Here is an 11,987-nt window from a genome sequence, read left to right as displayed (position 1 = left end):
ATCCGGTACCGTGATCGTGTCATTGGACCCAGGTGATTTGATGAAGTCGTGGGCAAAACATCTAGCCTCGTGTGCAATATTCCTCTGGAGTGTCTGCCCAAGTTGTCGCAGGATCCAGTCCTTTCTGACCCAGAGGAAAGAGTGCTCCTACAGTTCTCGTCCATTTGGTCACTGAATCCACCTTTGTTTGTCCGTGAGCCGGCACCTCGAGGTGCCATGTTGGCTTGTAGGTAAGTTCCTGGTGAGTTGTTGCAGAATCCAGTCCTTTCTGACTCAGGGGAAAGAGTGCTCCTACAGTTCTTGTCCGTTTGGTCTTTAAATCTATCTTTGCCTGTCCGTAGGCCGGCACCTCGAGGTGTTATGTTGGTTTGTGGGTGAGTTCCTAGTGAGGTCTGGTCAAGCTCTGATACTCTGCCCAAGCCCTCAGCATTTGTTTTATCCATATTGTATTGAATGTTTCCACCCCCTTTCTTTCGCTCCGTATCTCCTCCTTTGTGTAATGGGTTTCTGTATGCTGTAATCCTTCTGCTCCGGCCTCGCTCTGGGTACTCTTTGTTAATTATAGGGCCATTAATGGCCCGGACCAGCATGCTAACGTTGAAACAGCTGGTTGTCAAACCTTTGGGGAGGGCCGGTGAGAAGAGTGAGGCACGAAGTGCAGAGGAATTGACTGCGGCGTGGCGTGTCTCCATTTGTGCAGGGAAAGACATGGATGCACGGCAAAGGGGTAGAAATACCGGGCCTTGCTCCACACTCTGCCCCAGAACTGATGAAGATCAGGCAATTAATGGCCCTATAATTAACAAAGAGTACCCAGAGCGAGGCCGGAGCAGAAGGATTAGTGAACACTTAGAAATGAACAAGGTGATTACTAGAAACCAGGGTAGGTTTGTTACAAACAGATCATGCCAGACAAACTTTATATCCTTCTTTGACAAAGTGACCAAATTAGTGAACTAGCAAAATGCTGTGAGCAAGAATGGGACAATTCACTACAGCCATCTTGCCACAGCCAATTCACCACGGGACAACTTACTGTGGCCTATACTCTGCAGAAGAACTCACTGCGAAACAATTCCACATGGGATACCTCAATGCAATAAATATTATCTGCAACTGTTTCATCAACATTATTTCCTCTGACAAAGATGGAAACAATGTAGAAGAAATAGTGGCATATAACATATATCACATTGAGTTATCCCACATGGATTGTCTCATAGGGAGTTAATCCATGGTGAATTGGCCATGGCAAGTTTTCCTAGATTCACTGTGGACATAGTATACTAGAACCTCATTAAGGATTTTGACCAAGTAGACCACAGCCTACTTCTTGGTAAGGTAGAGAAATATTGGATTGACATTACTACCACCAGATGAATTTATAGTTGACTGATCAAATACACCCACTGTGTAATCCTTAATGAAACATCTATGTAGAGGAAAGCATGGAGTAGTGTACCTCAAAGTTCTGTCTTTGGCCCAATAATCTTCAACATCTTCATAAATGATCTAGATCAGGGGATAGAAGAGGAATTCATCAATTTTCCAGATGACACCATGCTGGGGGAAATTTTAACACTTTGCAAGACAGACTCAAGATTCAGAATGATCTGTACAGATTTGAGCATCAGGTCCTATCAACAAGATGCAATTCAGTGGTGAGAAAAGTAAGGTCCTGTACTTAAACAGGAAAAACCAAATGCATAGATATAAAAGGAATGAATGAATGAATATCTTATTTGGACAAGTGTGATTAGACACACAAGGAATTTGTTTCCATTACAGAAGTATTCAGTGTACTTGAAAGGCAACAGAGAAGACTTCTGGTCTTGCACAGTAGTACAACAGTCAAGGGATTTTGGGGCTCCATGTCCTTCGGCTGATTTTCTTCCTGTTAGGGGAAGGCCAGAAGTCGCCCTGAAGAGGCGGCAAAGAAGGAAGGAAGGAAGTCCCATGGACCACGGAGAGATGACGGTCGACCCAATTGGTCCAGGAGAAGCCTTCCAGAAACCAACAGGAGAAAGGCTAGCCTAACTTCAGAGTCTAGCCCAAGCTGCAAGCAACCGAAGTCAAAAGTACTACTTTAAGCTGATTGTAAACAGCGTGTTTGAATCTGGGTAAGTACATCAATATTCTCTATCATACTTATCAACTTTCCTAAAGAAAAAAAATCCCAAGAAGCAAAAAACCTCCGAAAGTGAAGGAGGTGGGTCTTTGCCCCACCCTTTTACTAACAGAAAGGGTGAATTAAAACTTTTATGGAGGACCAAAACATATTGAAATGAAATGAAATGACTATAAAACCTAAATTTGGATAAGTTTGAAATTGCTGAATGGTTAAGATTCTCATTTTAAAGGCAACTGTTTATTTTGAAATTTTGAAAAATAAACCGGTGCTGACATCTAGTGGTGATGAAGACTATGACAGCTATGGCTTTCATACAGGACTTGGCAAAATCTGGGGAAAAATTAATCTGTGCTTGTGATTTTCAAAGCTCTAACAATAGAGAACAGCTGTAACAAAAAAGAAAACAATCTGGGCTGTAAACAAAGAGAGACTTATAAACTTCAGGGAGAAAAAACTTTTTTGAACTTTCTGGATTACAAGTATCTACTTAACTGTGACTCCAAAGCTATTTACAGAGAAAAGAAAACTTTGATTCTTGGCCATCATGGAAAATCAGAGACTTATAGAAAGAACTTAACAAGAAAAAATAAATACCTTTCAAGAGGAGACATATGATATGCTACAACTAATTCAAACAACAATGATTTCAAACCACAAAGAAATCCAAAATAACTTTGAAAATATAAACCAATTCATCTCCAATTTAACTTTACAACAAAAAAAATCCAGAAAACAACAATAGAGAAGGAGCAGATAAAACAGATAACTGAACACAAATTTGAGGATAGAGACTTAAAGATGGAACCTAACAAAACAAAGAAGTATGATTTAACCCAAGTGGAAAAAAATTCACAAGAAATATTGGATTTGGAAAAGACAATTTATATTTTAACACCACAAAACAAATTTGAGGATAAGAAAAAAGATTGGACAAAATGGACTGCAGAGATGTCAGGAACACCACTAGAACTGGAGAAACTGGAGAAAAATAATAAGAGAAACAGAGATAAAAAGAAAGAAAAGATTTTCAACAAACATGAAAGGGCAAATGCCTCTTACAAAGATGTACTTTGTACTTGACTTATCTTTTACATCTACAGTAACACTTACAAGAATATGGAAAGATTCTTTGATTCAGCAGAACATATTGATTAAGAAAGATACTGGGCAAAAGAAAAAAGCTAAGGTGAAAATTAAGAAAATAGAATAGACGATGGGACCTATCAGAGAGAATATTTAAAAAAGAAACACCTGTTTCAATATGGTTAAAGAAATAGAAGGATTTTGAATATGAATTTTATTTTAAGAGGGAGGAGCCCCTCAAGTAACATAGTACTCTCTTTTTCTTCTCTCTTCATATTTTATTTCTTAATTTGAGTAATATAAAAGATTAGGAATGGCTTATATAAAGGAAATGTTTTAGATATTTAAATGTGATTGACTTTAAGAAAATTACAATGGATTAAAAAATGTTTTGAATAAGAATTAAAAGACCAGATAACTAGTTTTATTAAATGGAATATTTAAAGATTAAATATATTTGTAATTATGGTAAAAAAATGGAATTTTTTTTGATATAAATATGTATTAGCTTATAGGAAACATGGATTTTAAGTAGCATACTATCGTTTTATTTTTCTTTACTCTTATTCTTCTTTTTTCTTTTTTTTAGTCTTATTTATTCCTTAAGAAAGGTAAAAGTATTGGGATGGGTTACATGAGAAAAAAAGACTTAAATATTTAAATGTAATTAATTTTGAGAAAATCTTAACCAGTAAGAATGTTTTTAACATTGTGGGAACAATTGTAAACAAGAACTGTAAACAGGATCTATGATGAGACAACCAGAATGACTAGATAGAAAAGAAATATTATATTGATGTGATTATTATCTGTAGAAATATTAGAAAAAAAGTATACTCAATTGTTATCTACCAAAGCACAAGAATTGTATTAACTTAAGGTTGACAAAAGAGAACATTATGGGAAAAAGAGGAAATCAAGTAAAGCTATTATGTGGATTATAGATCATAGAAATCAACTGTTAATGAATGTTTTTTAAATGTAAACCCAAACAACACACTGTTTACCAAATATTAAAGTGACTATGTTAAAAAAAATCAATAAAATATAAAATAAGGGTGTCAGGACCCACTTCAATACCTCATCCCAAGAAAGCAGAACTCATGGAAGCAAGCTCTTCCAAAAGGAACTTTTATTAGGAAAAGCTGATAGCAAGCATACTAGACAGGATCTGAGGGGCTCCCATGCAGATCGATAGGTTAAAGTGTCCCCAAGCAAACCCTACCCCATAGTTCATCTGGACGGTTCAAACTGGCCAATCCCCAGGTTTTAAGTCCATCGTGGGAAACGGGAGATAACATCGGACCGGCTCTAGTCATGGCAGCGATGTTTAGACGACTTTTCACACCTTCTCTTGAGAACGAAGAGATAAACCAAGTTCCAGAGGTTATATTTCTTTCTTCCTCCCCCTTTGCTAGCTGACAGTTTAGGGAGAAGTACAGAGAGAAATAGTGCAGGAAAGTGAAGTGTTACATTGTAGCAATAGAAAAAGAATGCAGGAAAGCAAAGTGTTACATTGTAGCGATAGAGGAAACTAAGACAATAACCCCACGATCCTTCCCCCCTCCCCTCTAGGAGTATGGCAGAACCCAGGGAGAGAAGAGAATGGAATTTGGGAGAGAGGAAGAGAGCAAGGGAAGTATGAAATATGAGAGAAGAGCAAGAGAAGTATGAAATTAAATAGATATGGGTTCTGACACCCTGCCCCCCTTAAAAATATGAGAGATCAAACTGTTGAGAGACAAAACAAATAGTGAGAGGTTAGTCTGGTTTGTTCGGGTAGTCTGTGTGAAACTTTCTTAATAGTTTGGGGGTCTAACATGGCATTTGTGCACCCATTCGTTTTGGGAAGAGGGAAGATGCTTCCATGCTACTAGGTATTGAGTCGTTCTGTGGTATTTCGGGAGTCAAGGATTTCTTTTATTTCAAAATGCTGCTCCCCCTCAACCATAAAGAGAGGAGGCAGTGGGGCAATGGCTGGTCGTAATGGTGATCGCTGCTCTCGTTTTAGCAGCCTGCAGTGGAAGATAGGGTGAATCTGCCTGAGGGTTTTTGGTAATTCTAGCTCTAATGTTACTGGGTTTATGATCCTTTTGATGGGGAATGGTCCCACATATTTCAGCCCTAGTTTCTTGGATGGTTGCAGGGATTTTAGGTATTTTGTGGATAAGTAAACCATTTCCCCTACAACTAATGGTTTTGGTTCGACTCTTTCCTTATCTGCTTGTGCTTTATAGGCCTGTCTAGCTTCATCTAGTGCTTTTCTAACTACTGGCCAGGTATTTTTAATTGTGCAGTCCACTCCTTCAAGGAGGGAATGGCCGGCTCGGTGGTGCTTAGTTCCAGCATGGGGTTGAAACTTTGGCATGTGGCTACTTGGAATGGGGTGTAGTCCATGCTGGAATGGACTGCATTGTTATATGTCACTTTTGCAAAAGGGAGCAGGTCAGTCCAGTTCGTCTGTTGGAAATTAATAAAGCATCTTAGATATTATTCAAGTACTGAGTTCGAATGTTGCATCCCCCCATTCGTCTGAGTGTCAAGTCCTGGGCTTGACACAAACCAATGGGGGGAAGGAATGGAGCAGCCAGCAGCCAGCCAACAGCCGTGTTCCACCCACAGCTGACCCCCCGTGTGCCGCCTGACACTGCGGCCGCCCAGCTGGGCATTGGCGAGGCCACCCGACACCGCAGCTGCCCAGCAGGGCTACAAAGAGGCCGCCCAACATCGTGGCTGCCCAGCTGGGCATCGGAGAGGCCGCCCGACACCACGGCTGCCCAGTAGGGTGATGGAGAGGTCGCCTGACATCACGGCTGCCCAGCTGGGCATCGGAGAGGCTGCCTGACACCACAACATAGGACTTTGAGGATGATGACTAGATAATAGCCCCTGGGTGGTCCCTAGAAGGGATAAGAACTCTTTTCAAAAGTTCGATGTGAATTGCACCCCCCTGTCTGATATTACGCACTGGGGTGCCCCATGCAGTCTATATATGTGCAGTTTTGCTAAGGCTTTAGTGGTGGGGGTTTTTGGACAAGGGATGAGTATAAGTCCGTGACCACCCAGATCGCTGTGTTTCCATTACTTTCTGGTAGTTCTACTATGAAGTCCATTGGAGATTTCCCTCCAGGGGGCTGAGGGGCTTGCCACTGGCTGTAGCAGTCTGGGGGCTTTCCCTTGCAGTCTTTTAGCAGCTGCACAGATTGGACAGCTGGCCACATAGCTCTCAATGTCCTTTTTCATAGATGGCCACCAGAACTGTCTCTTCACTAGATGCAGCATTTTCACAAAACCAAAATGACCTACCAATTTCATGTCATGGCAGAGTTGCATAAACATGATCCTCTGGGCGTTTGGGATGTACAACTTCTCTCCCACCCATGGCAAGCCATCAGTGATAGTGCACAAGTTTTTGTGGCCCTGGAACCATTCATCAGTTTCTAGAGCCTTCCTGAATTCAGTCCCTGCTTGGCTGGCTATCGGCTGCTTTAGTTTTGCCTGAGCTCTTGTGGCTACTTGCGCTGCCAGCTGCGCTTCTGGCATGAGTGGCTTGGAGATGGTTGGCCGGGAGCTATTGTACTGGGACATGCAGGATAGGGCATCTGCCAGGAAATTCCTCCTCCCTGGTAAGTGTTTGATTTTGAATGTAAACCAGTGGAAGTGTTATGACCACCGGGCTTGTTTGGGGGCATGTTTTCTGGGAGTTTTTAGCGCTTCCAAGTTCTTAGGATCTGTCCAGACCTGGAATGGGATTTTATTCCCTTCTAGGAAGTGCCGCCAGGTGAGGAGGGCTCACCTCACAGCGTACACCTCTTTTTCCAACACTGCCCAATGTTGCTCCATGTCAGAGAGTTTTCTGGATGTGTAGGCACAGGGTGGCAGCTGCCTCTTGTCGTTTTCCTGTAGCAATACTGCTCCTACTGCTACATCACTTGCATCGACTTGGATTATGAACGGTTTATCTGGGTTGGGGTGTTTTAAGACCGGTTCAGCCGAAAAAAGTCTCTTTAATCTTTTGAATGCGGCTTGACATTCCATCGTCCAGGTTAGTGGCTGACTGGGTTTTACTGAGCCTCCCCCTTTCGTCTTTAATAAGTTCATGATAGGCAGGACTATCTGGGCGAAAGAAGGGATGAACTGATGGTAGAAGTTAGCAAACCCCAGGAAGCTTTGTAATTGCTTTCTCGTGCAGGGTGGTGCCCATTCCAGCACCACCCTGACCTTCTCAGGGTCCATCTCTATGCCTTCAGTTGATATGCGGTAGCCCAGATAGTCAATTCTCTGTTTGTTAAACTCGCACTTTGACAATTTTGCATAGAGGTTGGCTGCTTTCAGTTTTTTCAAAACAGCTCTGACTAATTTTATGTGCTCCTCTTTAGTCTCTGTAAATATAAGGATGTCATCCAGGTAGACGAGGACCCATTTGTATAGGTGTTCCCTCAGTACTTCATTGATCAGTTGCATGAAGACTGCGGGGACTCCCTGCATCCCAAACGGCAAAACCTTAAATTGGTAGCATCCCATAGGGCAGTTGAACGCGGTCTTCCACTTGTCCCCCTCCTTCATTCTAATGCGATAGTAGGCTTCCCTTAGTTCCAGATTTTACCCTTTGATAGGTGGTACAGCATGTCTTTCATGAGGGGGAGAAGGTACAGGTTGCTTTCGCTTATGGCATTCAAGGCATGATAATCCATGCACATATGCAATGTGCCATCTTTCTTTTCCTTGAACAGGACGGGGGCCACTACCTTCTTTGGGGAAGCTGGCTCAATGAAGCCCCTCTCCAAATTCTTATCTACAAATTTTTTCATCTCTCGTAGCTCCTCGGGGCTCATGGAGTAGAGTCTAGACTTCGGGAGCTTTGCTCCTGGCTTGATTTCTATCGTGCAGTCCGTGGGTCAGTGGAGGGGGTAGCTCGTCCACCCGCTCCTCGCTTCAGCAAGACTTCAGCAAGGTCCTTTTACTCCTTGGGTATTTTGGGCAATGCTTTTTCCTCCCCCTCCGGAGGGCAACTTTCGGGACCTCCCTGGGGTGGTGATCCTGTTTGATCCCCTTTTGGGAACCTGAGTTCTGCTGTCCTCCAGTCTTCTCAGGGGTTCCATTTCGTTAGCCATGCCAACCCCAGTATTAATGGGCACTCCGTGCCTGGGGTCACCACGAATGTTATGGTCTTCTGTGGTCCCCCGTCGTAAGGTGGATCGGTAGTGTGGCTAGAGTGGCTGGCATTCCCCCTGCTATGGACCCATCTAACTGACCAAAGGATATCAGTTTCTTCAGCCTCCTCACCGGAATACCCAGGGTTCCCACCAGCGTTGGACTAATAAGGCAATGCCTGCAGCCAGAGTCTAGTAAAGCTTTAACTTTTACAGCTTTGGGCATGAAGGGGCTAGGATAGTCACTGTCCAGGTGAGGGCCGCGATGGATCCACTTACCAGGGGTTTGTCTTTGGAGTTGTCATCTGATGAGTCGGATGCCCCTGCGGTGTAGGCCAGGGTTCCTTTCCCCCATTGGGCGGGGGGGACTCAATGGCCTCGGTGCCCCTCATGGCCATTTCTCACGGCTTGGCGGGTGATCTTCCTGACTTCCCGGCTGGCATACGGTCGGCCTTCTGCTGGGGGTTCCTCGAGCAGCATTCTGCGGCGTGATGTCCCTCTTTCCCACACTTGAAGCAGCCGGTGGTCTTCTTGGCCATGGACTGAGGCTTTGCGGGCTCATGTGATGGCTCAGGGGGTGATCGGTTCCCTCTGCAATGTCTGTTGAGCAGGTCAATCTCGGCTTCCTCTGCCAGGATGTACCAGTCGTGCAATCAGTGTGGGTCTCCCCAGGGAAGGCAGACAGAGGTCTACCAATGAGTTGGAACTCCTGGGTGTACTCGGCCTGCCTTGCTTCACTGTCTTAATCTTCTCACAGGCCTTCCAGTCTGCCAACAGGTCCTTGAACTGTTGTCTAAGGGAGAACATGAATTGGTTGAAGTTCTGGAGCTCGGGGGCATTGGAGTCGTGTAGGTCCACCAACCAGTCAGCTGCCACGCCGTCCAGGGCCGCCTGTACGATGCAGATCTGAGCCTTGTCGGTCGGATGTTTCGGCTGTATTCTTCCATGTAGTTGAGGACGTGGGTTAGGAAGAAATCCAGGCACCGCGGCTCCCCCCGAAACTTCACGTCCAGTGGCGGGAACTTCTGGATGGATCGATGCCTATGTCATCGTCTGTGGTGTTGTCCATCCCAATCAGCAGCTATCACACAGCATGGAGTGGGGGCTGCCGTGATGGCTGCAGTCTTGGCTGCTCCGTCTGACGTTCCTGGGGCTTCGGCTTCGGACTCCCCCCTCGGTGTCTCCTTTGCTGCAGTCCAATGTAATGGTGCCACTGTGGGGTTTGGGCTTTTCATCTTTGAGGGAAACGAGGGTTGATTTCATCAGGTCGATCGCCTTCTCCAGGATGCAGTTCGACTATTCCCCGCGATCGTCCTCATCTTTGCTGAGGAGCAGTGATCTCTCCATCTCTTGCTTCCATCCCAATTGGTGTCTGCCTCGCCTCAGCATCACCTTTCTCAATTTTTTCTCCCACTTGTCCTTCTTGCCTATGCCCATGGACCAGCAAGGCTTATGGCTGTGTGCCTCCACCACCTCTTCCTCCAAGGTGTAGGATGTCTCAGAGCTGGACAGCTGGCAGGGTTCTGACTAGAGGGAGAGCTCCCCCTTTGTGGTGGCTTCTTCCTTCTCTGCACCGGTGTCCGACATGGTAGACTTTGCAGAGTCCCCTGGCAAGGTCCGTTCTTCCAGGTTGACTACTATTGCAAATCCTGTCTTATGTCAGGACCCACTTCAATACCTCATCCCAAGAAAGCAGAACTCATGGAAGCAAACTCTTCCAAAAGGAACTTTTATTAGGAGAAGTTGATAACAGGCATACTAGACAGGATCTATGGGGCTCCCGTACAGATTGATAGGTTAAAGTGTCCCCAAGCAAACCCCACCCCATAGTTCATCTGGATGGTTCAAACTGGCCAATCCCCAGGTTTTAAGTTGTGGGAAAGGGGAGATAACATCGGGCCGGCTCTGGTCATGGCAGCAATGTTTAGATGACTCTTCGCGCCTTCTCTTGAGAACGGAGAGATAAACCAGGTTCCAGAAGTTATATATTTTTCTTCCTCCCCCTTTGCTAGCTGACAGTTTAGGGAGAAGAAGTACAGAGAGAGGAAGAGAGCAAGGGAAGTATGAAATATGAGAGAAGAGCAAGGGAAGTATGAAATCAAATAGATATGTGTTCTGACAAAGGGACATGTTATTATATTTTGTCTCCATCTTTATTGTTCGTGTAATTAATTTCTGTGAAGATATATAGAACGTAGATCATAGCACAAATGCACCATTCCTTAGCAAAGCAAATATATCACTTTATACATTTCAGTATATTATTCTATATAATTTATTTTTCAGAATACATTCTATTCAAAGCACAAAAATCTTCTGCAAACGTGCATGACTGAATAATACAGATCAATCCTAAGAGCTTGGGAATAGTTTTTCAACAACCAGGTCTCAGAAATAGAAAGATCCTGATCCTCTTTGAGTTAGGAATGTATTCTTATTATTTTTATTTTGTCTGATGACATGTTGTTTAGTCTGTGGCTGATGACATCTCACCAGTCTGCCATAACTTCATATGCACATACATAAACATTACACAGGCTTAATTTTGTAGTCTAAGGCTGGCCATGAGCTCAAAATATCACTGAATCCCTATGCTCCATAAAGAATTTCTCCACTTCTGACTTATAGCTAGGTTAGGCAACTTTGCCTGATTATCTAAATATCTTTACCTGATCTTATTATGCTGAATTGTTTTAAAATTTAAGTCAAGGCATGGATAGTTTTCTCCAGGATTTCAAAGCTTAACAAATACCCCCTCCATAAAAATATAAGGTGTCATCTAACCTGCAATAGGCTTATGAATATCTATGAATAGAGATATTCTTTAAAAAAACTCAATACACTATTCTTTTTTAAAAATAGACATTTTAATTTTGGATTGCAGAACTGGTCTCCCACCAAACTAAAGACAGCTTGCTACCCATATATATTGACACATGAGGGTTTGAATTATCCTCTGGTCATAGCTTGCTTTGAGGCATAAAGTTCACTTTGCAAAGTTATTATTGGGATTTGGGGATAAAAAAACAATTTGAGAATGTGTTCATAGTGCTCTTTTTCCATATGACTAGATTATATTGTTAGGGGAAAACGTACAAAGCAAAAAAATACAAAGCAAAGCACCTCTATGGGACTGAAATCCTTTGTATGTGTTGTTATTTGCAGTGCATGCCAAGAAAGTCATGGGCGCAAAAGCCAAGCTGGCGAGCTAATTAAATATATGAATGTATATGTTTAAACAGCCTTATAAAGGAGCATTGGAAATCTACAAGATGAGCGAATATCTTATAACTTCTTCCGCAGGTGCAAGGATAGCTACAAGCCATGGACTTTCTGTCCTACTTCTTGTTTGTGGCTTTGTGAAGGGTGCTTTGCTTTGATCTAAAAAGTGCTGACTTTTTCCAATATCACTTTCTCTTCTTAAAGCAAAGAGCAAATCGCCTGTAAAATCTACGGAGAGGACAGCAAAATTGATCCTAACTTCCAACCACCACCCTGCACCCAATGTACGCTAACTCACTACACAGAGGAGCAACTTCTTCAGAAAACACATACAAAATCAATAATTAAATATTACACTTTTTTAAAAAAGAAAAAGAAAAAAGAGACAAATACCAAGT

General features: G+C 43.2%; 1 protein-coding gene across 1 annotated transcript in view; it reads left to right on the top strand.

Moving 5' to 3' along the window:
- VSTM2A (V-set and transmembrane domain containing 2A) overlaps positions 1 to 11,747 on the top strand; it is a 41,368-nt gene extending 29,621 nt beyond the window's left edge. Inside the window, exon 5 of the mRNA XM_015822268.1 lies at positions 11,671 to 11,747. Coding sequence (XP_015677754.1) covers positions 11,671 to 11,747 — 77 coding nt within the window. The remainder of the gene's footprint in view (positions 1 to 11,670) is intronic.
- The last annotated feature ends 240 nt before the right edge of the window (positions 11,748 to 11,987 follow it).

The sequence above is a fragment of the Protobothrops mucrosquamatus genome, unplaced genomic scaffold (assembly GCF_001527695.2).
Source record: "Protobothrops mucrosquamatus isolate PMUCROS unplaced genomic scaffold, P.Mucros_1.0 scaffold1514, whole genome shotgun sequence".
Lineage (NCBI taxonomy): Eukaryota > Metazoa > Chordata > Lepidosauria > Squamata > Viperidae > Protobothrops > Protobothrops mucrosquamatus.
The sequence above is the reverse complement of the archived record's forward strand: the minus strand, read 5'-3'. Positions and strand labels throughout refer to the sequence as shown.